Source organism: Cyclopterus lumpus, chromosome 7 (genome assembly GCF_009769545.1).
Source record: "Cyclopterus lumpus isolate fCycLum1 chromosome 7, fCycLum1.pri, whole genome shotgun sequence".
NCBI lineage: Eukaryota > Metazoa > Chordata > Actinopteri > Perciformes > Cyclopteridae > Cyclopterus > Cyclopterus lumpus.
In genome coordinates this window covers 17,038,511-17,065,652 of record NC_046972.1, presented here as the reverse complement: position 1 = coordinate 17,065,652, position 27,142 = coordinate 17,038,511, and the positions used below count along the sequence as shown (strand labels likewise).

At 40.3% G+C, this 27,142-nt stretch overlaps 3 protein-coding genes across 6 annotated transcripts; all 3 read left to right on the top strand.

Moving 5' to 3' along the window:
- Nucleotides 1-677: 677 nt before the first annotated feature.
- LOC117733375 (transmembrane protein 269-like) lies at nt 678-10,824 on the top strand. Its single transcript, XM_034536977.1, has 7 exons — nt 678-941; nt 1,824-1,867; nt 7,367-7,514; nt 7,991-8,088; nt 8,583-8,726; nt 8,810-9,010; nt 9,264-10,824. Exons 2-7 carry the CDS (start codon nt 1,843-1,845, stop codon nt 9,371-9,373), a joined length of 726 nt encoding a protein of 241 aa, XP_034392868.1. The 5' UTR covers nt 678-941; nt 1,824-1,842; the 3' UTR covers nt 9,374-10,824.
- A 321-nt stretch (nt 10,825-11,145) lies between these two features.
- LOC117733871 (basement membrane-specific heparan sulfate proteoglycan core protein-like) lies at nt 11,146-12,668 on the top strand. Its single transcript, XM_034537781.1, has 4 exons — nt 11,146-11,248; nt 11,357-11,414; nt 12,154-12,311; nt 12,425-12,668. The coding sequence occupies exons 1-4, from the start codon at nt 11,146-11,148 to the stop codon at nt 12,601-12,603; spliced, it is 498 nt and encodes a 165-aa protein (XP_034393672.1). The 3' UTR covers nt 12,604-12,668.
- Nucleotides 12,669-16,387: 3,719 nt separating this feature from the next.
- Nucleotides 16,388-26,169, top strand: si:dkey-205h13.2 (mucin-5AC). 4 transcript variants are annotated; one of them, XM_034537840.1, is made up of 12 exons: nt 17,005-17,092; nt 21,145-21,272; nt 21,557-21,587; nt 21,673-21,702; nt 21,799-21,970; nt 22,394-22,497; nt 22,800-22,971; nt 23,052-23,155; nt 23,558-23,738; nt 23,818-23,921; nt 24,133-24,304; nt 25,428-26,169. In XM_034537840.1, the coding sequence occupies exons 2-12, from the start codon at nt 21,207-21,209 to the stop codon at nt 25,537-25,539; spliced, it is 1,248 nt and encodes a 415-aa protein (XP_034393731.1). In that variant the 5' UTR covers nt 17,005-17,092; nt 21,145-21,206; the 3' UTR covers nt 25,540-26,169. The 4 variants fall into 4 exon arrangements, with proteins under 4 accessions (XP_034393733.1, XP_034393730.1, XP_034393732.1 ...); XM_034537842.1 differs by lacking the exons at nt 17,005-17,092; nt 21,145-21,272 and adding an exon at nt 16,388-16,575; XM_034537839.1 differs by lacking the exon at nt 21,145-21,272 and having other exon boundaries at nt 16,388-17,092.
- Nucleotides 26,170-27,142: the final 973 nt, after the last annotated feature.

The window sequence follows — 27,142 nt, the reverse complement described above, 5'->3', positions numbered from 1 at the left end:
CTATTGAAACATTTAGTAAATAATCTCAGAGCTTCAAATATATTTTAAAATCTTGACATTCCTTGCAGTTTTGAATGATCTCAATTAATTTAAACCATTGGTGTTCTTAAAAATTGGGTTTATTGTTTAAAGATTACAACGGTAAAATAATAATAAGAAGTGTGATAGTTTTCTTAAGTCTGTTCATTTGTTCGGACAGCTGCGCGACCGGACATTTTCAGGTTTTGAGATGACAAAACATAAAATAATATATATTATTTGAATGTACAGAAAATATATTCAAACGCCACAGCTTTTATTGAATGGAATAATATGAAATTATAAAAAATATTGATGTGGTTTTATTTTCTTATTGTACCCAAGTAGTAGCCCACTAATTCTAAAGAAATATAAGTTTACTTTATTCCTTTGACGATATATTGCAGCTATTGTTTTTTATTGCATTTCTTTCAGTCTTCACACTCTCTTATGGCTGAAATACTTTGTATATTTTTCTTTTTTTCTCTCGATTAAAAGACAAAACAAACTATTAAAACGTACACGGAGTGTATGGCTTATATTTCTCGCCTCAGAGGTTTTCAGAAACAAATTGTAATGTAGAGTTTAGCTGTAAAATGAGAAGGTTTGTTATCTGACCGCAAGCTTAACGTAATAAAAGTAACGAGATGCAATAGCAACGTCATTTCCGTTGGAATATTCCAGCGGATTTATCCTTGGGCTTTAAAAGGACACGCTGAAAAACCGACCGTAAAGTTGAAAGGTAAACGGCCTATGTTATGCATGCAGTAGTCAGTGTAGTAACTCAAAATACGGGAAGTCAGTGAAGGGACACAGAGATCAACCGAGTGATAAAGGGAAGAAAGAACCAACAAGCTCGTGCGCACGTACAGTCTCCGTCATTGGATTTATCTATACTTTGTAAACTTTGGAGTTCCTGTCAGGTAAGATGATACAGTACGAATGTGTATTTTGTACCTGTATGTCCATCATCAATAGACAATATAGATATTTGTAGAATAATATATAGGCCTGCATCGCATGAGTGGACCGTTTCATTGTGACGCAGTTGCGAGCGCTCTCCAGCCTCTTCATACTGGGGCGTTTGACGCCTCTAAATATCTTCACCATCAACCAACTTTAAGAGGAAATTGACTGAACAAAAGCCCTGAAATCACATCGATACGGGCTACAAGGATATACACTATAAGAAGCAATAATATAATGTAGATTTGTTCAGCAAATTAACCAAAGCAGGAGCACCATATCATCTAGAAAACACTTGAAATGATCTTCCAACGCACCTGTCCACGAAAAAAAAAAAAAAGATCACAAAACTCAGGAAGATATTTCAAAAGGGAAAAAAGGGGTGTGTGATGACAAATGGATAAAAGTTTTAGAGGAGAAGTGAGATATTCACCTGTTACTTTGAGTAAAGTGTAAACCAGCCAGTTTCAGAAGCAGAATCAAATTTGGGAAACTAAAAGAACACCCATGGGTGATTTTTTTGTGTGGCATCCAGACAATTCTTCTTTTAAGATTTCACAATTGTACTTTCAACAAAAAATGTAAAACTTATTCAGCCATATGTCCAAACCTGCAATAAATCATGAAATGCAATTGAGAAAAGAATACAGATTTACAACTGGTAACATCATAGCCAAGTGCAAATAGGCATTGATAACCCAACATCGTACTATGGACTTATTGTGGCATGATTGTGTACCTTGTTTTCATTTGTTATGTTTACATAGTGTAGATGTATCTATCAAGCTACGTTTGATAGATAACACTAAATAAGCACCTTTTAATTGTTTATTTTACAGCTGTGAGCCAGAGACAATCATGATCCTGCTGTCTCCCTCCTCTGGTAGGTACTTCTTTCTACATTTCCCCTCACTTGTTGGATTATTATTTACAGGGGTGCCAGAGGTCAAGCCTACATGTAGGTCTGCTTGGATCAAATTAGGCAGGAAAACAACCACAAATGTGCTGAAGGAATTTTAAAGATGCTTGGACCGAATGACATTTTTGTAAAAAAACACATGAAACAACAACATAGAATACATATAACATGAAGTATATATGAGGAAGTTATGATATGCAATTATTATAAATTATGTCGGGGTATAGACATTAACACTATCACTTGAGTTCAAATCATTACAGTACAAATACATTCATGTACACTGTACATAGTCCACACAGTTTGAGGACAGTTTATTGTGATAGAATGTTTTATTGTTGATATTCACTCGTTTAAGTATATACTGTAATTAAAATTGTATTGCCTTTTCTCCTTGACTTTGTCATTATCACAAAACACAGTTAACTCTGTGAAAATGTAAAAAGTCTTTATTGTTCAGTTGGTTCAAGCCCGATTATCCCTGTTCTGAATTGTTTTCCTTGTTTTCATTTAGTCTTTGAAGTACCAGTTACTGCAACATAGCAAAGAATGACATAAGGGCCTTCCCATCATGCTTTGCAGTCAGTAGACAGCAATCCAACACTTGGCAGCGAGATCTGCAACCTCACTGGCTTTGCACATGGAGATGCATGTGTGCCTCCCTAATTGAAACTGACTATTCCATTAGCAAACTGCATTAACTGATGTGTTTGTTTACCCATGAACAGTTTTCAGATAACAATCCAAATGCCAGGTTGTGAATTGTTTTAATATCCCCAAATGAGAAGTATGCATGCTGTCAAGTAAAAGTGTAAGTTATTGTTGGCTTTTGCTGTGTCTCATACGCTGTATTTGTTAGATAAATAAGGTAACATAAAAAACAGATAAGTTATTTTAAAACAAGTATATATTTAAACTAAAAGTGGCAACTATATTTTAATAATTGAAAAATAGATGTGCATGGGTGTTTGAAATTGTCCTGGGGATGTGAAAGTCAGAGTCAGTTAGTGGAGGTCCCGGTCTTTGTTAAACCCAACTACAGAGGAGAAGAAACTGTTCTTGTTGCGTGAGGTCTTGGTCCTGATGGACCGCAGCCTCCTGCCAGAGGGAAGGGACTCGAACAGTTTGTGTCCAGGGTGAGAGCGGTCGGCCACAATCTTTCTTGCCCGGTTCTGGAGGCGAACAAGTCATGGAGGGAAGGCAGATTGCAGCCAATCATCCTCTCAGCAGAGCGAATGATACCAGACGGTGATGGAGGAGCAGAGGATGGACTCAATGATGGCGGTGTGGAAGTGCACCATCATGGTCTTTGGCAGGTTGAGCTGCAGCTGAATCAGGAAGAACATCCTCTGCTGAGTCTTTGTGTTATGGTACCCAGGAAGCGGAAGGACTCCCCAGCGTTGACGGGGGAGTCACACTGCATGATGGGAAATCCACAACCATCACCACTGTCTTTTAGAGCGTTGAGCGACAGGTTGTTTTGACTGAACCAGGTCAGACAGCAGCAGAGAAGGGATGATGGTATTGAAGGCAGAGCTGAAGTCTACAAACAGGATTCTGGCGTAGGATCCTGATGAATCCAGATGTTGGAGGATGAAGTGAAGGATATGTTATGGAAATTAACCTTTTTAATCTCCTTTTAGAGAACCAAGTATGTAGATTTAATCTCCTCCTCTTTACAATAAACCTACATATACATATTCCCCTGTTTTGCTTAATTCATCTCTGTTGTGAGCTAATTTAGTGAAACAATGGAAGAAAGCAATTGGCAATTGTCTGGTCCTCCCATACATAATTTTCAAAACTGCACCAGATGAGACCCAACCCTTCATTTTTGGGCAGCCAAGGTCTGGAATACCTTAACATCATTAGTGAAATATTTCTGAAGGCACACCTAGCATAAGTGTTATGAGCTGAAAAGAGCAACCTAAATACACCTATCTTTTAGCTGGAGCAGCATCTGCAACATTACCTGTTGAAATGGGATCAGAACTGTTAGTGTGAGCATCACATTTCATAACACAAACAGTTTTAGGGAGCAGTATGTCTTCTAGCAAGCCGGCCACGAGACGGCGGTGTGTAATAGGCTTACCAGATGATGTCAGAAACCCTCTGTGTTTCCACAGAGCGCCAAAATTGTGCACAACAAAGGCATAGTGAGAATCTGTTTAGATATTAACTGTTTTGTCTGCAACAAGCTTACAGGCTTGTAAGAGCCACAAGTTCTGGAGCTTGAACAGAAAAGTGTGATGTCTACTTACCGCTGCACAGAGTGTCATATGATGAACTACAGCAAACCCAACCAACCCTTCTCCCGTGTCCGGCGAGTGAGATGCTGAACCGTCCACATGCAGCTCTAAATCAGCATTCGGTAAAGGGGTGTCTGTGAGAAACGATACAATAATGTGGCTCCTCCTCGGCTGGAGTAGGAAAAAGAGTTGCAGGATTAAGGGTTGTGCATCGTTTCACAGTAATGTTAATTCAAATCTAACAAGGATGTGTGATACTGCAGCCAGCGCTGCACAGAAAGGTGAGGTTATCTGTGTGTGCAACTACATGAGGAGGCACGAGTGTGAGTTCACCATAACCCAAGGCGGAACCATTTGGTAAGAGTAAATCAGCCATATTGTCTCTCAAAGCACTGTGAAATACACCAGGGCTCTCTGAATATCCCCTGTGGACACCGGGTCCAGGTTTAGCCTCTTCCTTTAAATGAGAAGAAAACCAACATTGACTGTCCTTGTGCACAGATAAAGAAAAACACTAAAGAAAAAATCAATGCATTAGCCAAGTCGACAATGTAAAAAAATGTGTTGTGTCTGGAGGAATGAGTGACAGAATAGGGTGTGGATTAGTAACTTGAGGTGCTCGCGGGTGAACCAAAGCATTTACTGCTTTAAATCTTGGACAAATCACCACTCAATTGGTTTCCCCTTTTCTCAAATGTTCTTTACCGGAAAGATTAAGGTGCGCACCAGTGAATTATCACACTTGACTATTACACCAGCCATTAATAAAGACTCAAAACCAGGTGTAATACCATCAATGGCCTCCTGTTTAAGTGGATATTGCTTCATGCATGGCCTGAAGCCAGATTTTGGGTGAACCACCAGAGGTGTCGCCCCCCCTGACCAGTCCTAGGTCATATTTCTGCACAGACCACAGAGAGGTCTGTGCACAAGTGATTAAACACAAGTTGAGTAACTCTCTTTACTGTTGGCAGTAATGTACATTTTGTATACGTCGCCTTTTACACTGTACAGGTTCCCAGGATCCTCTGTAGGACTGAAGTCAGAGAGCAGAGTCTGCCTTCACAGCCAGCAAGACAGGTTCTTCCACTCCATTCCTGGGCCTCGTGCCTTGGAAACATGCGAAAACTCACCCTCAAACAACAACAGAGAAACCGAGACAGCAGCAGTATTTTCTGTCCAGTAAATTTCCATCGTACATAACTTTTTTTAAATCTATTTCACTCCGAACCATACATCCTTAAATCTTTGAGCAGTGTAGTGAATCAACCTGCATGTGACATTCTGCACGTGGTGACTGCTGTGAAGCCAAATCAGTCAGGTGGAATGCTTCTGTGTCTCTCACATAAATGTACGACAGATCTGGTTGGGTCATATTTCATCAGTTGTTCGGCTTCTTGTCTGCTCACAATCAGGCCATCAGGGCCCGAGAATAATTCCAAATATGCACATCAAATCTCTGCCCAACAAATGTATAGGGCAGCAATCAGACAGCAGCAATAAGTGTTGGACTATGATGTCATCTAATGTACAAGACAACGGCATTGTGTATGCTTCACTAATTGACACACCCATCGAGCCATCCGTTCAGCAACACCTGCCACTTTTCTAGGGACAGGGAAAGCAGAAGTGCGCACAACTGAGTGTGGCTCCTGAGTCAACTAAAAATGAAACATCTTTACCTTTTTTAATTGTTAACATGACTTGTGGTCATTTTCTAAAAGCTCTGGTTCTTGTATATGTGTCCAAATCTCTTCTATCACCCCTGTTTTCTCTTTTCCCACCTTTGTCCTCACACCTCTACATGTTTTGGGTTGAGGTGTTGACCTGTATGGCTTGTTGTTATTGTGGTCATGATCCTGGTCGAAGCACCGTCGGGTCAAAAACACCACTGCAATTTGTGATAGTCCAGTATGAGTATTTTGATCATCAGGCGGAGTATCTCCGTCATGGTTGGCCTGAATTCACCAACAAAAGAGAGAAGGGCTCTTTCAAACTCGGCCAGATTTATCTTCGGCCTTGTCACGGGATTTATTGCGTTTTCAATTTCCTTTTATTATTTTTGGATTGGAGAGGGGCCAGCATGCTCCGGGTATGTCCTGGCTTGGTTCCAATTTGTGCTTTGCTCTCCGTGTGAAGGGTCGCTTCTTTTCCAGGTCAGGATCCACGTGCCCATGTACCTCGGACAAAGAGGACACAGTTTAGCAGTGCATTCTTTTTTTCCCCCAACACTTGCTATTAATCTTTGATTGCATTCATTCCTTAATCTTTTCCTTTCCCTGCTTTGTGCTTTCTCGATCCACATACTATCCCTTCCAGTCTGCCTTAAAAGGTTCACGGTTCTTTCTTACTCTGTCGTCCAACAAAGTCCTGATTGCTCATCCAATCCCATCCTCAATGTCCTTTAGAGAAAACAAATATGTCTTTAAGCATTTATTAAACAGATACTTGGAATAATTCAATTGAATGGACATAGCTCTTTCACCACAGATGGTGTGGAGGTCTGACCCAGGAAGATAGTGCAACAGAGTTGTATAGACATTTTTTTGAAATGTTTGCCCTTTGCTTTACACATTTTTCACTTTAATTTCAATTGAAGTTTGACTCAAACTGGGATATAATTATTTAACTATCCCCAATTTAGACACCTTCATCAAAAGGTCAGCTGGTATGGTCACCCAATGATAGTAGAGATTTTGTTACGGTTTGTCTCTGACCCCAAGCGCACGACAACAGGAAGGTTCTAGTCTTAGCCGAACACACGGCGTAGTTTATTTGAGCACAAACGAAACACAAAAAAACTTCTCTTCTCCAGGGGAAGGGAAAAAAGGTAATCCACTTGATGGTCAAACAGAAAATAATCTATACAGCAACGACCCGAGGAGGGAAAGTCCACAGACATCATGGCACGAACTCGCAACGTCAGCACAGACAGTCCTGATCCTTATTCCATTTAGACAACGAGCTGACGAGCTGCAGCTGTGGGACGAGCTGAGTGGCTTCAGGTGTGAGTTGGAGCTCACCTGGCTTGTCCCCGCCTCCAAGCCCGTAGCTCCCTGGCAGCGCTCTGAGGTACCGGGTGTCACTGTGTGGAAGGGCTGAGGAGGGAGGCCGGCTGGCTGAGTCCTGACAGATTTAGCTTTTATCCTTAGCAGGGCAGGGGTTATTGACATAACACAGACAATTACTAACTGCTGTTGTTGTGTGGTCTAAGGTCTCTTCCAGTGTACCAACAAGCTATTTCTGAGTGATGGAGCCACGGGACTCCAGATCAAAGAGTTTGCACGTAAGAATGCAGCCAATGCTCTGTCCGTTGGTAACATGGTCATGGGCATGGCCTCCATTCTCAGCAGTATAAATGGGTGAGTTTACATTATTGGATTTTACTCTCTTAAATGTTACTCAAGCTCAATTGCAGGAGGACCAAACTCTATGGACTTTTCAGTAAAAAAAAGAAAGATAAAACATTAATGTTGATACAAATTAAGAATTTGGTTAGGTTTTCTAAACCAAAATGTTTGTTATTATGCAGGCAAACATATAAGCACAATATAAAACAACAGCATTTTACAATAAATAATGTGTGTGTGTATATGTATGTATATATATGTGTGTGTGTATGTATATATATATACTGTATGTGTGTGTATGTATGTATATGTATGTGTGTATATATATATATATATATATATATATATATATATATATATATATATATATATATATATATATATATATATATATATATATATATATATATATATATATATATATATATATATATATATATATATATATAGTTTTTTTTTTAATTCAAAGTCTGTTTGTTTTTCTTCAGGCACCATCATGCTGCCTGTTGGCTGGTTCTGATTGGCTACCTTCTGGATTTGGCAGATGGAGCAGTTGCCAGGCGACTCGGTGCCTGCTCTGCATCGGGTAAGTCGAGTGCTTTTGTCCGGAGCTGTTACCAAATCGGTGCACAGTCCTTTGTCTGGACTTTGCAATCAGGCTGCTCAAAGTCATGAACAACAAGAACCAGCAGAAGAAAACACTGCTACTGAATACTCTGGATAGTCTTACAAAGTATCCAATAGAAGAATCATACATATTTAATAGAATGGAATTTGAGCTTTGTCAAATAGGATCTTTTCCCATATTTCTTAGGACTCCACAAATTATACAATTTTCAGGTTTTTATTGAGTGTGAATGGCATAGCGTTCATATTGTCATCCAATGGAAATACACAGAACATCAGATGTGGCTTGTTTTGAAAAGATCACAGCAATGTAAATATTCAACGGAGAGGCACAAATAGCTGTTATAAAAGCTTCCAGTGTGAAAGGTGAAAGGCCTGAATCATCTCATCCTCATTTGCTGAAAACATGCTCTGTGCTGAAAACTTCACAGAGCCACATTTTATATTTTCCAGGTGCGAAGCTTGATGATTTTGCTGACTTCACAACCTTTGGGATTGCCACCGCATTGCTCCTAAGGACATCTGACCTGCTGGACAACATCCTATGCATGTGTTACGTCCTGATTGTGTTGTTCCGCCTGTGTTTCTTTCAAAGCGGTAAGTTCCAAAATGTATAGTTACTTTATGCTGTTTTATTATTTAAAGGACCTACTAAAGATGTGTTCTTGTTTGGTCTCTAGGGATCCCATTCGTGTTTCGCGGACTGCCCTGCACCTACTCCTCAGCCTTCCTGGCCAGTGCCTCTATACTGTCAGGGGGGAATCTGGCCATGAGGCGGGTCGTTGCAGTGGCCATGATCCTCTTTATGATCAGCCAGAACTTCTACCCCCACGACAGAGTACTGGAGTCCCAGGCCTGGAAGAAAGCAGTCTTTGCTGGAGGTAAAGCCATTAAACAATTAATCCAGTATGTATCCCATCTCTCTTGGACAAGAGTAATGATTGCGTATGACTGAGTATAATTCATATTAGAAATGCTGCATCAAATCAGATATCAGGTACAACATTGAGCATCTGCATGTGGTAGCACCATGTAGGTAGTTTTTATGCCAATACATGCTGTTGAGTTTGTCAATTTGTCAGTGTTTTTACTCTTAACATCTCACTACACTTATTTTTTTTGTGTTATTTTCAGGAATTGTCATGGTGTTCTGCTCATCATTCCCCCCTGCATGTGTGTACTATCTGCTGTGGTCAGTCTCCTACATTTTGTTCCCAACATCCCTTTGGAGCAGTAAAGTGTAAAATGGGTGCTGGCTTTGTCCAAAACTCCCATGTAGGTTAGCCTCTATGGCCCATCTGGGTGAACTGAGGCTTCCAGACTGCTGCTGCTCCCTACTGCCATGGAGGATCCAAGCTGAAACATGCTCATGTTCCACAGGCGAACACTCGCTCTATTTGACCTATATTTTGATGTAACACCTCTAAAACAGAGCCCAGATTCAAGAGAGTTAGAGTGAGGGATGAGAAGTGCATTTTAATGTTACTAAAGTTTGGATGAGCCTTCACGCTGTCTTTTGTCTGTGCTGCATTTTCAGATGTCAGATGGCTTGTTCCACAAATGTTCATCAAGTTCATCTCCCGTGTAATCTCTCACTTCAAAATTAACCAGTCTTTCGTCAATGTTGTGAACACGCAGCAGTAGTGCCACTCATTTTCTCACAAAATAATAGAAAAAAATATTTCAAACTAAATAATGACACTCTAATTTGGTTATTAAAATATGTAATTGTCTAATCACAAAGGATCATAACTCTTATTATGATCGTATTATTTTACGAGATTCAAATTCCATGTTATTTCTTCTTTATAACACAGGCGTTCATACAGCACCATCACCAATTTTTTGTTGAAGGCATTTCACTTTCACAGACATGTGTTTTAGATCAGGATGTGGGTTTCCTTGTAATCCACTTTTTCCATTTTAGAAGGGTCTAAAGTCCAGTGACTTACAGTAAGAAACGTTCCAATGTAATGGTGCAGTCATTCCTAATATTAGATTTTTGCTGTTTGAATGTTGGGTACACATACAGCAGTTTTCTGCCTTGTGATTCAATGTGAATGTACCCTTAAAGAGCAACAACACACAGGCTACCCTCGCTGCAAATTCTGCCTCCACCTTAAAGGTGTTGTAACATTGCACTACATGACCTCTTCTAGTCATGACGCAGCATTGACACGTAAAACCAACGAGGAAGTTTCACAATGTGTAATTATGCCTCCTTGCACTACGTGTGTGTGACAAATGTTGAAATTATACAGTAAACCCATATTTAATTTTGACCCACCCACAACTTTAGTTCAGTGATTTTAATGATAGCTTTGATGATTTTAACCCTCTTCATAAACAATATCAGAAGCTGGAAGAAACTTTTATATTAACATTGTTTTAAAGCTTTAGAAAACTCACAAAATACTAACACTGAGTTATCTAAATTAGTTTATTTCCTAAATCAAGAGAATGAAACTAAAGCCCATGTTTTCTGGTTCTGATATTGATCTAAACCCATAGCGGTGTTTGACCTGGTTACAATAACCAATGTTGAAGAAATCTCAAGTGTAAAGTGCAGAGTAGGGCTGGGGCTATATGGCTGAAGTTTTTTATTCCAATATAGGGCATTTGATACCCCCATAATGATACAGTATATATTACGATAAAGGATGTTTTCTGTTAATTAAAAAAATTGTCTATGTGCAATATGTCTTGTCAAGTCTTTGTGTCTTATCTATGTATCTATCTTATAAGTACTCCATAACAGAAAACTCGATGCAAATCTAGGATCTCCATGACCATATTTACAAAAATGTTATAACATCCTTGAATCACACCCCTAGTGACAGACAACATGCCACTCGCTTTACACTCGCTGTAGTAATGTGATGTCTGAGAGGCGCAGGACCCTTTTGTTTTTGCCCTCGCTTTGTTCTATTGGCACTGTGATGTGACATTGGTGTAGTGTATTGGCCGTACTGTAGCCTCTGCATCTCTCACAGTAACCGCCGGCATCAGACCCTGCATGTCAGATGAGCACAGGTGTGGTGATGGGACATGTATCCTGGCGGAATACCTGTGTGACAACAGACCAGACTGCAGAGACATGAGTGATGAGACCATCTGTGGTGAGTGGCTTCCAATCGCCTAGCAAGCGAGTTGTAACACGGTCGGCTATAGCACGGAATAATGGCTTGACGTGAGACCCATTCTCTACTGGTGACGTTCACATGGAGTGCCTACACCCATCATCACCTGGAGACTCAACTGGGGACATATTCCTTTAAGTGGCAGGTGGGTTTGATGAGAAATGTGTCTTCTATACAATACTACATTACATATTTTTCAGAGTTAATGGAAAATGCTGTCAAAATCATTGTTGAGTATTTAAAAAAAAAAATGAAATGTTCTGAATGTTGATAAAAAAAAAAGTTGTGTTGATGTTGAAACCTTCCCGAAAAGCATGTGTTGTATTGTTTGGGCAATAAATGATTATATTATAATCACTTCACCCCAAATTGCTCCCTTAGCTGTGCCTACGGTGTGTGAATGTGTGTATGAATGTTAGCTACTCCTGATGGGCAGGTGGAACCTTAGCCCCTCCCATCAGTGAATGAATGGGTGAATGAAGACGAGTAGTGTAAAAGCGCTTTTACTGGTCGGAAGACTAGAAAAGCACTATACAAGTACAGGTCCATTTACCATTTGCCGTACTGCATGTGTACCTTGCGGCTGCATGGTCTGCTGCGGGAGCTGATAGTCCCTCTGTTATCACAGATTTGGGCTGATCGGGGTTTCTGTGCTGACTTATACATTTATTAGTGCACTCCGATTTTAAAAGTTGCCGTCAGATTCTTCATTCAGCGCGTAGTCTGCGTGTGTGGTTAGGCAATTACTGTTAAATATTTCTGCAGACTGTTACAGCGCTGAGTCAGTAACAGAAGGGTTCCCATTATGGCCGACGCCATAGCTGACATGCACTCTCCCCTGAGATTATGACTGTAAAAGTGATAATTTGTTTCTATGCACCCAGGATCTCCATGACCAGCGAGAATGGCCATGGCACCCTGACCATTCGCGATGTGAAGGAGGCCGATCAGGGGGCGTACACCTGTGAGGCCATCAATGCTAAAGGCCTGGTGTTTGGTATCCCCGATGGCGTGCTTACTCTCACATTGAATCCAAATTCAGGTACTGACATCTCACTTTCACTGTGGGTTCACTATCAAAATCGCTACAGTTTTTACTTTATTGAATTTTAGCGACAATAAGACTATAAATTGTCTTGTTTTTTGTCATTTTAGGAAACTGTCCTGATGGTCATTTCAGCGTGGAGGGCCGCTGTGTCTCCTGCTTCTGTGCTGGAATCTCCAAGAACTGCAGGAGCACCGGACACTACCGCAACCACATCAGCCTGCGTTTCACCCAGGAGGAAGACTTCAAAGGCACTGAAGCCATTCTTATTAAACTGATGAAGAGCTAACAAAGCAGCCACACTGTCAACTGAATTACCTTTAAAGTGTGTGTGGTCCTCGTATTTAGAGCATAAAACAGGCTGAGTGAATCTGTTACTCTTATTTCCAGGAGTTAATGTCACCTCCCCGACGCTCTCTCTCCTCCACTCCGCTTCTCGTTGCTCAGTGACATTGTCATGTGGAGTTCAGCACTCTGGGTCATGCTAAGGATGTCAGAGTGCAGGTAAGACATAGCTGGGAGGAGCCCCCAACATGGACATCCTGCCTAAGCCGGCCAATGTCAGCGAACTGTTTGAGGGATGTATAGGAGAGGTGAGATCTCTCTGTTTAAAAAATGAAATGTAATTAATATTGTTTTGTATTTGGTTTCTTAAACTGCATGCTTAGGTTTCCATCAACACCAAAAAGGTGGATCTGTCGTACAGCTTCACAGAAAGCAGATCTATCTGCCAGTGTGTGGACAACAGCCCCTGTGACCACCGGCCCTGCCTGAATGGTGGTCACTGCATGTCGAGTGTTGAATATGAGTACCAGTGCCTCTGTGAGGACGGATTCGAAGGTCTGTGTTCACGCTCAAAAGTCTTCTAAACACTGGAAAAGGCAAAGCATGCATCTAATCTGACCAGAATTCCTGCATCACATTTGTGTTTTCTGACAATTATCTAAAAGTGGAAGATTTACAGAGCTGTATTTTGTCAAAGGTGATTTTAACTTTGAACTTTGAACTCAGGGCCGTAGCCAAACAACATCATCCAGACATGCACTAAGGCCATGGTGCATGGGGGGAGGAAGGAGGACACTGCGAGGAGGAGCAGGGGTGAGCGGGGAAAGGGCAAACATTTATTGTATGTGTATAAAACTCTGTTGAACTATTTTTCTGGGTCAAACCTTCTAGCCATTTGTGATAATAATTGCTTGAAGACATTTAAGTGTTTCACATTGCATTTGTTTTCTCTGAAAAAGATTGAAAAGGTTCATTTCCATAACAACCCATAACTGGTGTGTGACCCCACAGGCGAGCGTTGTGAGGTGGTGCCAGAGCAACCTTCAATGCCAGAATGGCGGCAGCTGTGTCAATGGCCAGTGTTCGTGTGCACCCGGCCACACAGGTCTAAACTGTGGAGAAAGTAAGTATCGACTAGTGTTACAACCCGGCTCAGACTGCAGCATGGAAGGGAGACCAGACGAGTTAAAAGCGATAAATAGGCATTTATTTATAACACAAGAATAACACAACTAACTTAAACAAATTAGCTGCAGTGTGGACCAGGAGAGCAGCCAGCCAGTCAAGGAAGCAACCCTCTATCTTCAGGTGTTGCATCTTTATCACAGCCACCAGGCTCAGGTGTGAATGGCTTGGAGCTAGTTTTATTGGTCCATATGTGTCACTTCTGGCAAAGTGACTGAAAGCCCTGGTCTGGCAACGAAGCTGTAATAATAAGCTGCCGTAAAGCCACTCTGCCACCTATTGAGAGCCTGGCACAACATGGCACTCTGGCAGCTAGTGGCAATCGTCTGAGTGGCAATCGTCTGACATCTGATGGCAGTCTGAGACGAAGACGACATGCTCAGCTGATGGAATGAAACCAAATAAATTAAGAAGATATTTAGAAAAAGGACACCGCTGTCACATCAATAAAAAAAATGTGTTTGATAAAATGTTTTCAATTACTGAATAAAGGTGAATAAAAGAGGAGGGAAGGGGCCCCCCTGACTAGTGGCAATCATCTGACACCTTGTGGCACTTCTCTGACTAGTGGCAATGATCTGACACCTTGTGGCACTTCTCTGACTAGTGGCAATCATCTGACATCTTGTGGCACTTCTCTGACTAGTGGGGGCACTTCTCTGACTGTGGCAATAGTCTGACACCTAGTGGTGGCACTTTCTCTGAGTTGTAGTGGCACTCCTGTGACAACTGTTGGCACTGGTAGCTTGTGGCACCTACTGATAGCTTATAAGGAGAGGACAAGTGGAGATATTATCCCACATAACACATTCTAACATATAGGAATAATTCAATTCAATTCAGTTTATTTTATATAGCCCAATATCACAAATTACAAATTTACAATTTGTACACATACGACATGACATCCCTGTCCCAGGACCTCACATCGGATCAGGAAAAACTCCCAAATAATAGAAAAAAAAACTTTCACGGGGAAAAAAGGGAAGACACCTTCAGGAGAGCAACAGAGGAGGATCCCTCTCCCCGGATGGACAGAAACAATAGATGTCACGTGTACAGAATGAACAGTGTTACAGAGTTACAACACATTTTATTTAGATTTATTTAACCAGGAAAAGCCTCATTGAGATTAAAAAATCTCCTTTACAAGAGTGTCCTGGCCAAGACAGCAAAAGCACATTTAACAAAGTTTCAGACATACAACATAAAACAGTGACAGACAATAAAAACTTTAGTAAAACCAAAACTAAGATTCAAGTCATCACATCCCAGTTCACACAGGTGCACATACCTCAATCAGAAAAACATCTACAACCAGATGAACCTTCCTTCAACTCTTTCAATCTCTTTTTAAAACCACCTAAAGAGACCGGCTCCGTAGACACAAATCAGTCTGCAGCAGATTCCAAGCCGCAGGAGCAGCAAACCTAAAAGCCCTTTTCCCATTTCCAGACGGACATTTTAATGAATATGACAGAAATGTATGAATAATTATGCACCACCGTCCAGACCTCCACAATCCATGAAACAGAAGGACATAACCACTTGTCAGTGTCAGTTGGCAGATGCCACGGTAAAGTGAAAAAAGTTGTCATTAATTATTTCAGCTGATTATCTATGTTTATTAATGTCGGCCTAACAATTAGTAAAGACTGCATTTTTGTTCCATTTTGTTTGAAAACTGCTTAAATCACAACGTCGTTAGGGGAAGTATTTCAATAAAGTAAATTTCAAAATATAGTTGAACCTGGTTGCTCAACAAGCTTAGATCGACTTATTCGCACCATTGCTGAGTTACATTTCCAATCCAATTTAAATCGGTCCTGTTTATATTGAAGGGTCTAAGATCTACATGTCTAAAACATGTTTATCCTCCAGTTAATTAGAATCTAGTTGTGCAATTATATCGCGATTACACTCAAAAGAGGTGTGTGTGTGTTCAGGGTTACCTTGTGGAAAAATTATTCCAGTGTTGTGCTTAGACTAACAGTTCAGTCTCCTCAAAGTAAATCATAGTGGTGGTAGAACAGTATGATATGGTAACAATTGTAAAAAAAGAAAAGAAAGGCTGGTACATTATAAATATTATGGTATATAAGTGTAATATATTATGAAGTGAAATGTAGTAGTAGTAGTAGTAGTAGTAGTAGCAAAACAATATTCACTATCGTACAGCAGTATTGCATAGTGTAATAATTATCAAAAAGAATGCCCACATACATACATACATACATCAAATCATTATTTTTACTGACGCTTGAAACTGCAGTGCCAGAGCCACAGGTGTCTTCAGAAGATAGGCCGAGCTCCTCTCGGCCTATCTTCTGAAGACACCAGCGATATTACTGTTATTCATGAGACGCTCAGTTACAATATCGCATCCCACCACTTGGTGGCGGCAGTCCATCAGTCAGTTGTTTAACAAGCTCCAAGAAGCAGAAGAAGACACCATTTAATTTTGGAGGGATAGAGAACTCTGGTCCATACCCCAGTACAGTAGGTGGCGGTAATGCACCTTTTGTTGGATGCCATCCGCCATAAAACCCCCAAAAAGAAGAAGATGAATAATAATAATAATAATAATAATAAGAAGAAGAAGACTCCATGCCAGCCGCTACCTAGCCTGACCGCCTTGTGAACGGAGGTAACGTGTGTGCAGTTTGGCCTCACGCTGTCCACTGAAGCCTTCAAAGCTAAAGCGGCATCTGGAGACCAAACATCAAACGCTGGTGGGAAAGCCGGTGGGATTTTTCAAGAGAAAGGAAAATGAGCTACAGATCCAGAAAAGGTCTGTCGTGTCACTGCCTGGCAACTCCATCTGAGCTTTGAAAGCCAGCTAACATACCTCGGAGCCAGGCGTGTGGCTAATTATTTGTTATTATTATTTGTTTTGTGTTAATAAGCTTGACTTGAGCTTTTAAATTGGACCTTGTATGCACGATGCACGATAATTATCCTCCAAATACGACCATTTTGAGCCTTTTGGTATGATACTTCACCATTTCCAATCTGGCAACACTGAGCACATTGCCACCTCCACTAGTTGCACTGTTTACAGCACAAGACATCTGCAGCCAGCCATGCCGAAACGGAAATGTAAGTTCACGGACGAACTGGAAAAAAAATACTCATCTTTTCGCCTCAACCGTGATGCTTCGGAAGCTGAGTGCATGACATGCAGAGCAGGCACTTACGTATCAGTGGCACATAAAGGTGGCAGCGATTTGGAAGCTCACGTGCACTCTGCAAAACACAAGACTGCAGCAAGAGGAGAGAGCTCATCCAGTAAAGTGACAGACTTTTTTGTAAGTAAAACAGACACTTCTGTTACGGCTGCAGAGGGTACCCTTGCTTTTCACACAATAAAGCATCACAACAGCTACAGATCAATGGACTGCACATCTGGTTTGCTAAGAAAGGTTTTCCCAGATTCGGTGACAGCTCAAAAAATCTCAAGTGCTCGCACCAAGACAGAAGCCGTGATAGCCCCTCTGTCGAAGTTGCTCTGGAAGCACTTGAAGAAATCCCGTACTGTGGCGTGTCTACTGATGGCAGCAATCATGGAGCTGAGAAAATATTCCCTCTGCTCATTCAATATTTTGTTTGGAAAAATGGTGGTCTGCAAAGTAAATTAATTGAAATTTAAAAGCACCCCTAATGAATCGTCTGACACTATTGCAGAATACATCAGAGAAACACTGGAAAAGAAAGGGATATTTTGGAAATGTATTGCATTTACAGGTGACAACTGCAATACAAACTTTGGGGGAATCCGGCGTCCTGAGGAAGGGAGGAATGTTTTTGCAAACTTAAAAGTCCTTGCAGAACAAGTCTCTAATTGGCGTGGGCTGTCCAGCACACATACTGAACAATTGTGTTCACCATGGAGCAGACACACTGGATGTTGACATTGAGAACATCATCTTTAAAATGTATCAACACTTCCACATCTACACTGTGCGCACAGAGAGTCTGAAGGAGTACTGTGAGTTTGCTGATGTTGAGTACAGAACTCTCCTCTCTCACAGCAAGACACGATGGCTTTCATTATTCCCAGGAATCGAGAGATTGCTACAGATGTATCCAGCTTTGAAAGCTTTCTTTTTGTCTCAGGAAAAACTACCCATGCTGCTCAAGAAGTTTTTTGAAGATGGGTTCAGTGAGATTTACCTCTGGCAAATGCATTCACTCATGTGTATATTTCAGAGGCACATTCAGGAGATGGAGAGGGAGAACAATTCAGTTGTGGAAGTCAAGAAAATTCTAGACAAGGTCCACACCATGCTTCAGGAATGCAAGACAAATAACTTCTTGCCTCTTAAAGTCAAGGGTATGCTGGCACAAAAGCAAAAGGATGGATTTGGTCAAAGGTAGATGGATCTGAGTGAGATACCTGACTGGAATGATGTTGAGGGCTGTATCATGCACCTAGCTGAAAAAGGGGTGGAAATTGATGATGCAGTGCTTTGTGCTTTGATCAGGTCACCAATCTCAAGAAATTCATTGAGAGGAGTAACAGTGATGAAGATTTCAATGATCTACAAGCACACCAGAGGTGGACCAAATTCTTGGAAAAATCCAAAAGTGTAGATTTTCATTCAGAGCTGCTTAAGATCCTCTTTTTCACAAACTCAAATCTGGTCACCCTAGTTAAACCAACACAGTGTTAATATTTGAATTGGCCCCGGGCCACTTTGTACTAGAAACGTTGGGCCCCCAAGGTCAAAAAGGTTAAGGACCCCTACTGTAGAGCGATGTGGTTACTTGGATTAAGAAATGCTACATTAATACTATACACTAGTGTCACGTTTGGTTGATTTTATAAGAATTTGGCATTATGTGTTGCCTCCAAGGCCATATTTGATGGAGTAGATCTCATAATGGCACCAAATCTTACTTACTGATGCTTTAACTCTGATTTTTGTTGTTGCTTTGCTTAGTGATTCCCAGCGCTGCTGTGTCTGTATTTGTTCTTTTTTTTACGACAAAGAAAGAAGCACCACAAGAGCACGATCGCTTCAGGGTTTCAGAAACAGTTTTTCCATGTAATCTTTTTTTTTTTTTTTTTGTAAGCTAAGGTGAATATATAAAACCTTGAAATGTCTCGTCAAAATGTTGGAAATGGGTCCAATGGTGTTAGGCCATTGCAAAATATGGAAGGTGCACTTGTTGTTTAAATATTGTTTCACTTCTGAATACCACAAAAAGAGGATAATTGAATGAAAGTGTACCAGATTAAATATTGTCAATGTCAGGACGACCTGAAAAAAGACGCTCCCCTTGCCTTTTGGTGTTTCTTAACAAAATTCATGTGCTACTTTTAATCTTGTGAGTTTTCTTTTTTGCAGGTCTTAATGTCTGTTTGGCTTTGTGCGGACTGGTTTCTTTAAATGCAGCATTTTTGTTTCTAATCACTTCATTGTTCCCCAATAATCCATTGTACAGGTAACCATCCCCAAGGAGAGGAAAATTACACCGCCTATTAAGAGTTAAGATCCAATGTTCCTGAGTAGAAGTTACACCCAAATCAGGTTTCTAACCTAAACTTGTCCCACGGTTATGGTGGTTATGTAAGAGAATGTTATTTCAGTCAGACCTGGGGTCCATTTTCGATCCCAAATTGTATTCGACACAGGGCCTCATCTGTTTTAAAAATAATTTCTTTAATTTACCATTTGCCAACCGAGCAAAAGATAAATCATCCCTCTCCAAGGTTGTCACAACTCCAGCCAGCTCTTCATAGTCGTTCTGGTGTCTGCTGTTTTTCCTGCCTCCCTTCAGCCTTGCAGTCAGTCACCCATTTTCCTACAATTTCAATCAGCTGACCTTCCACCTGCTCACCTGCCTTTCATTTTCCTAATCAAGCTGGCAGCTATATACCAGCCCATCTTTACTTATTCTCTACCAGACTGTGCTTTCCGGCATTTGTTTGATTTGTCTGATTCTTGGATTGATGACTTGTTACCTGGCCCCTTCTCTGATAAGTTATCCTGATATGCCCGCCGGTTTTTTTAAACATTGACTTTTATCTTATCCTGCCTTACTTTGAGTCATGTTTCTGGCTTCAAGCTTGTCGGTTTTCTGAGCCATTACAAAGGTTTACATCATATATTACATCATAGGCATATTAATGTTTCAACAATTATTGAAAGTTGTGTGCAAATATGACTCCACAGCCTGATGGAGGCGCTATAATCAATGGTCAGCTTTGAAAAGTCATAACTTCTTCACTGTTAGTCATTTTTATATTAAACTTGGTACTCTATTCACTCTACAAATTTGCCTCAAGAACTCCTAAACTCCATCAGACTAAATATTCCCCATGTTGTGGTAATTTATCAGTATGTTCTTATGTTGTAACTGGCATCACTTAACTCAAATATAACCTAGACATAGAATCTATAACTGACTTTTTTTTTTAAATTAATTTTTTATCTCAACCTGATATTCCCCAAAAGCTTTTGCATAAAGCGGAGACTGCAGCACCAGCCAGGGCCTGGTACCCGGTCATGCCATCTTGGCCTCGTCTGAAAGAAGAAGTCCGCCCGCGGGAGGGAGTCACGTGTACATGACGCACTGAACCAAGATTACCTCACTGACCTCCTTTAGTCAACAGCCAAATCACATGTACTGTATGTAAAGTCCCTCGTGTACGGGACACTGTATCCTTGTTCCAACAGAGATGCTAAAATTAATTCACAATAGAAATAAGATCCCATCAGAATGCTGCAGACATTTAGAACATAATCGAAAAGAAACCCCACAATTTGAACAAAATACTGACGCAGCACTTGCATCATGCTTTCTTCTTTAAGAGATTCAGTGAGAGAGCCTACGATCATATTTCTGTCACAGTAAAGCCTTGTTTTCTTTTCATGTCATGAATCCATCACTTTCTAGGCTCTGGGTGTTTTTGTGTAACAGTATCATGCCGATAGCAGTTATTCCACACTAATCCTGGTTACTTACACTTTTTTTTCAGTGACTGGCTGACAACTCAATTGTTATCTACAGTAACTCAATAGTCAAATTCAACTGGTGAGCTCTCATCCTTACGATGCAGGTGACCCTCTGTCCTTCTCAAATGAGTGACACGAGGGCGGGATCACGGGATACCTTGGTTACTAAATTTGACTGTTATCATACTGTGTCAATTTGCTTATACGGTATTGAAATATGTGTGTGTGTGTTTATTGTTCATAATATACCTCACCTTAAATATTACTTAATTATCTGTTGAAGTGAATACATATGGATACTCTTTATAATAACTTTGTCAAAAGTCAGTATCTAAACAATGATAAAGGGAAACTCTTATCATAATGAACATAGTGGTGCTTGTTTTTCTGCTTTTCAGCTCAAGTTTTTGCAAATCCCATCAGACAAACTGGAGGAAACGTGAACTTCCTGAGCGGCGCGATGCTTACTGCTGTATACATATCACTGATTATTGAGGAGTGGCACTCCTTATGGGCGGAGAAGGGGGTACATAAATACTGTACAGATGATACACTCGTGGTACACATGCCTGCACCTTCTCAGAACAGACTATACTCTGAACACGAGAACATGCTTGTGAAGGACATTTCATTTCCACTTTAACGAAGAACTTAATTTCATGTGGATTTGTTGCATTATCCCTCTTTAAGATTACCGGATAGAAAATCATGCTGGTCTTACAGGTATTTTGATGTTGTGCATTTTCAACTGAAGCTGTGTATTTCCTCATGGTGCATAATCGTGATTTCTTCTTCCCCTTGTTATTTTAGAGCGTTGCAGTTTGGTGTCTTCTAGCATCAGGTAGTACAATAAATGTAGTATTTCATACACAATAAATGATCAGAAACCAAACGTATAACTGATCAAAAACGTCTTCTTCCTCCAGACCTTCAATTCTTTGCCACTGCATTGGAAAGTAAGCTCTCTGTTATTTTTTTTGTCTGAATCCATCAAGAAATGAAGCACTATTGCGCAGCAGATTGTCGATCACGATAACTTTCCTCCTCCACAGCCTGTAAGACAGCCTGGTTCGATGAGCGCAATGTTTCCAGCAACGGAGACTCTGAGCTTCTGAATGACTTGAGAGGGAAGCACTGGACGAAGATCTGCTCCAATCCAGTGGACATGGAGGCTCACACAGTTTCTGGAGTCAAGTCGCAGCACACCGGGAACACCTTCCACACGTAAAGACTTCACCTTTTACAGTACTGTTTTCACATCAAGCATACGAGTCATAATGTTGAACAAAGTCTGAAGTCAAGAACTTAAGTCAAAACTTCATTTTACGGTATTTTGAATGTAAATGGAAAACCGTATTTGTCTCGCAGATATTACCACTTGTATGTTCCTAGTGCTCCATGTGAGTAGTTATTATGAAATACTATTAAATAACATTGTAAATCCACCATGAGAAGATATATGGTCAAATGAATGCAAGTGGAAATATACCATACGAGTGCTTACTCTAGAGTAGGTGACGTAGAGGATCAATACACACTTGCTGAGATGAGGCTCCACTTATTATTAAAAACAGGACTAGAATCAGACTTTTTCAGATTTTTTTTAACATAAGTGTTACATTATGATTGGATGGTTTTGTTTTGCAGTTACAGTGCATCAGAGGGCCTTGTATGCCTTAACTCAGACCAGAAAGTGAGACCGTGCTACGATTACAAGGTCATGTTCACCTGCACGGGACAGTTCTGCTCAGGTACGTGGTTTATAATGTTTGGTGTGTCTGTTCGGGCTACTGTAGAAACATGGCGGTGCAACAGGGTGGACTCCGTGAAGCGGACCCGCCTTCTAGTTTTTGAAGGGTTCGCTCTAAGCTAAAGAAAACACAACAATTCTAGTTGCAGGTGATTCTAGAACAAATGGAAAACATAGTAATGAATGCTATATTCCATTTCTGATAGTAGATCCCCAAAATGAAACGCACTGGTCCTTTACTTTCAAGGAAGAACACCAGGGTTAAACTCTAAAATGTGTGTTTCTTTGATTCGTTATTCGTAGAGTGTAGGACACGCTGGTTTGATCATGATGACCCAACAGGAAACGGAGACTTCGAGGTCCTCACTGACCTCCGAAGCATATACCCGAGAGACATCTGCCCTCAGCCAATAGCCATCGAGGTCCAGACCATCTCTGGGGAACCTGTCTCCTCCACCTCCAATACTTTTTTATAGTAAGATTAAACAAAAACTATTGAATTACCTGAGGAGAGATGCCCCACACTCACCACCCTCCTTTCTGTTTTTTTTGCAGTTATGATGCCACCTATGGGTTTGCTTGCGTAAATGCAGATCAGAGGAGCAAGAGTTGTGAAGATTACAAAGTCAGATTTACATGTCTGAATGAGTTCTGTCAAGGTACCTATCTTCTTTTGCTTTAGGCTGAAGACACAGTAATTAGTTGTCTTATTGCCAAGTCAATTATTATCGTTCTATTTTCACAAAAACATGCAGGTCCGATTGATTTAAAACTCTAAAGATCTCCATGTGAATGTGAGAACCCTGTAATAGACAACCTGATCATAGTGCATCCCATGTCTTGCCCAGTGCATTGACTTCTCTATGTGTTTCCTGTGTAACATCGTCACTGTCGAAATAATCCAAAAAATTGACGAAATTAATATAAATCCGTGGTGAGAAATTAATATAAATCCGTGGTGAGAAAATGTCTCAAAATATTCTTTATAACATTCACAATGTCAAACAAAACCCACTCTTGCTTTGGCTTTAGTCAAGTTGTAATGTGTTATTTCCACTCAGTGTCAGCGCAGTGTCGAACACAGTGGCTGAACAGTGATGCCCCGTCAGACGAGGGCGATGTGGAGTCCATATTTCAGCTACTGAAAACTTTCCCCGGTCAAGTCTGTAGGAACCCAATCAGCATTGAGGCCAAGTCAACAAGTGGAATATCTGCTGAACACACCGGAGACACCTTCCTCTCGTAAGCACATTTGTAATCAATCATACAGGTTTGTGGCTTTTATAATGAATATTTTATCTTGCTTGTATTCATATTTCAGCTACGATGTTACGTTTGGATTTGCATGCATCAATGGAAAACAGAGCGGTAAACAATGTAAGGATTATCAGGTGATACTGACCTGTCCCTCAGATTTCTGTCAGGGTAAGTTTTCATGTTGATTTATGACTTCATCCTGTAAAACTGTTGAGTTTTGAGTAAACATGTGAAAACTGTAGATTACAGCAAGGCCTTAATATACTGTGAGCCTTATTGTTGTGTGTATTGATGGAAAAACAAATATAACAACCTGTAAACCCAAATAAACATCTCAGAATATGCCTTTAAGTGTTAAATGTTTTTCACTGGTTGGCAGGCTGCAGGACACGCTGGTTCAACATGGACAATCCCGCATCGCGAGGGGACTATGAAACCCTCCTCCAGCTGCAGATGTTGTATCCCAGTGAGGTCTGCTCCAAGCCTGTGGCCATTGAAGCCATGACAGTGTCCAATGTCCCTGCGCATAAGACCGGAGACGTCTTTCAGATGTGAGTTGATACTACATAAGTGTTGATGGATAAACAAAAACTTGCATCATAGTGAGTCTGCAGTGGCACATGAAAATGATATTGGGGTAAATTGTGACGTATAGATGATGATACATCTGCCAAAAGCAATGGTGTATGGATTTGAGCCTGATGTCTGGGTTTGAGCAATGATGTATGGATACACCGCTGCATTGTTATGAGTTCCAGTGTTAAAGGAATAGTTTACCTTTTTTGGGAAAAACACTATTTCGCTTGCTTGTAGACAGTTAGGTGGGAATATTAATGCCACTCTTACGTCTGTATGGTAAATATGAAGCTACTGTCGGCAGGCAGTTAGCTTAGCTTAGCATAAAGACTGGAAGCGAGGGGAACAGTTAGCCTGGCTTTGTTTGACTATTTTGAGTCTTAATTTATAACTACCTGTTCTTTTTTCTTTTAAACAACATACATTAATTTTAAATATCATACATAAAGAAACAATTTGATATACAGTTTACATCAAAGAAACAAATACTGTTTCACTTTTGCTGCGAGGAAAAACATTTAAAACCTACATTCACACTATTAGCAATTGATTATGGTGATATTTTAAATGCATGCAGATTCATCTTCTTTGGAAGGTTCAGTAAATCGAGCTGCATTACGATGTCTGCATCAGGGAAAATATTTTTAAGTACCTCTTAACTTCTTCTGCTCACCTTATTTAGTGTAATCACGTAGCCAATTTGCAACATCCCTTAAAAAAGGTTTATGCTAAAAAGAAAATATGTGTCTGGTTGCCTGCAACCCCAACATTATTACAGCAAGTGGCCATGATTAGGTCAGACACATAACCCCCTGTAAACCATACCGCATTGTTTTTACTTTGTTTGGTTTTTTTGTGCAGATGAAATGGACAATATATACAATGCTAATTAGTAAGCTTTAGAGGTGCTTGGCAGATTTTGGAACCAGTCTTTATGCTCAGCTAAGCTAGCCTGCTGCTGGAGGTAGCTTTGAATTTACCGTACAGACATGGAAGTGGTGTTTCACAGAATGTTGAACTACTATACACCTTTTAATGTACTCTTTTTTTTTAAATAAAATTGGTTTTGCAATAGCTTACTCACTGTATGTTTTGCAGATATGATGCTAGTCTTGGCTTTGCCTGTGTGAATGCTGAGCAGCCTGGTGGAAAACGCTGTCAAGATTACAAGGTCCGCCTTACATGCCCGCTGGCTTTCTGCTCAGTGTAGCCTATCAGCGCAAAATGTGTAATGACTGAAAAACCAATATAACGTGATCAAATATCATATTAAATATGTGTTGCTCTATAGTGTGTCGCTACTCTTCATTTAGTAAGACAATTTAGTCTTATTCTAAATAACCATAGTGTCTCCTCAGGATTTGAAGGAGAGCAAACACACATGAGACACATTCATTTTCTTTTAAAGGCTAAACCCACTCATCAAGTACCAGGTATTTTGTATTTCTTTTTAATTGTCCATTAATCTGTACTCATGTGAATCAGTAAATTTCACTGGAAGCACTTTAATTATGGATACCATTCTTAGATTTACATTTGACCAACCAGTTATAACTCGCCAAAGGTTAGCATGTTAGTATAAAATGTTTTTCTTCAGTTATGGTTTACTAATATTCTTAATTACTGTAACTACAGTCTCACCTGTGACTTTATGCATTCATTTTGTAACATTCGTTACCTCAGCAAAAGAACATTGCAATATCTTACCATACAGTAAGTCAGTGGTACCAATTGTGGTACATTATACTCAGTATACACATATACAAGTCTTTGTGGTCTCACAACCCTGTAATGCTTTGATTGACTGTTTGGTAGAGTATATTCTGGGTGAGTATTGAACAATGTGTAAAAAGTATAAAATAAATACCCTCTCAACCTGACTGAACGGACTGTTGTTTTTCGGCATTCCTCAGAAGAGCTCCCTCATGTCATATTGTTAATTATCATCTATAAAGTATCTATTTAAAAAAAAAAAAAAAGGAGAGCTCCCTCTGCCATGAGGCCCGTCAACAAAAATTGAACCGAATAGAGTTGCACTTCCAGTTACAATACAATTATTTATATAAAAAGTACAGCAAAGGCAATTACAAACTGAATCACACAAAATACTGTATATCCCATGGGACAGAGATACAGCTCCTGCTTCCGGGCAGACTGGCGTAGATTGGTTACCAGTCCGGCAGTTGGCACAAGATCTGGGGATTTTTCAGACTGTCTCAGCATTGTAAGCTTAAAATCAGGCCCCCCTTCATCCTCTTCCAGTCCATCGATTGGACAAGACCTTGTTCTCTTCAGAATCAGACTCAGCTTTATTGGCAATTATGTGTATACACATACATGGAATTTGAATCTGGTTACGTGTTGCTCTCGACGTACATATAATACAAATAAACAAGAGAAATATTTTTTTAAAGACAATAGAGTAGAACACATTTAACAAGTATGTACAGTATGTACAATATATATATATATATATATATATATATATATATATATATATATATATATATATATATATACATAAATAAATAAAGGTTGTGTCTGGTGGTTTTGGCAGACAGTGCTCTGTAGCGCCTACCAGAGGGGAGGAGTTTGAACAGCTTGTGTCCAGTGTGTGAAAGATCTGCAGTGATCTTTCCAGCCTGTTTCCTGATTCTTTCTAAAGTCCACTGTCCTCTCCAGTTTTGAGCTTGTTCAGCTACAGGTTGTTCTGACCACACCAGTCTCCTGTAGTTTGTGAGTACTTCCAGGCCTCTCCAAACTGGAGAAAACTCCTTCCAACTTTTCAGTGTAGCTCTTCTTAGCTACCTTGA

Excerpts from the sequence above, each read along its gene's own strand:
- LOC117733375 (XM_034536977.1), top strand. The coding sequence starts at position 1,843 with ATGATCCTGCTGTCTCCCTCCTCTG. Across the intron at positions 1,868-7,366 it reads CCTGCTGTCTCCCTCCTCTG|GTCTCTTCCAGTGTACCAAC; the intron begins GTAGGTACTTCT and ends GTGTGGTCTAAG. Across the intron at positions 8,727-8,809 it reads CCTGTGTTTCTTTCAAAGCG|GGATCCCATTCGTGTTTCGC; the intron begins GTAAGTTCCAAA and ends TTTGGTCTCTAG.
- LOC117733871 (XM_034537781.1), top strand. The coding sequence starts at position 11,146 with ATGTCAGATGAGCACAGGTGTGGTGATGGGACATGTATCCTGGCGGAA. Across the intron at positions 11,249-11,356 it reads GAGTGATGAGACCATCTGTG|TGCCTACACCCATCATCACC; the intron begins GTGAGTGGCTTC and ends GTTCACATGGAG. Across the intron at positions 12,312-12,424 it reads CACATTGAATCCAAATTCAG|GAAACTGTCCTGATGGTCAT; the intron begins GTACTGACATCT and ends TTGTCATTTTAG.
- si:dkey-205h13.2 (XM_034537839.1), top strand. The coding sequence starts at position 16,775 with ATGATACTTCACCATTTCCAATCTGGCAACACTGAGCACATTGCCACC. Across the intron at positions 17,093-21,556 it reads GTAAAGTGACAGACTTTTTT|AGCGTTGCAGTTTGGTGTCT; the intron begins GTAAGTAAAACA and ends TTGTTATTTTAG. Across the intron at positions 23,922-24,132 it reads TCCCTCAGATTTCTGTCAGG|GCTGCAGGACACGCTGGTTC; the intron begins GTAAGTTTTCAT and ends ACTGGTTGGCAG.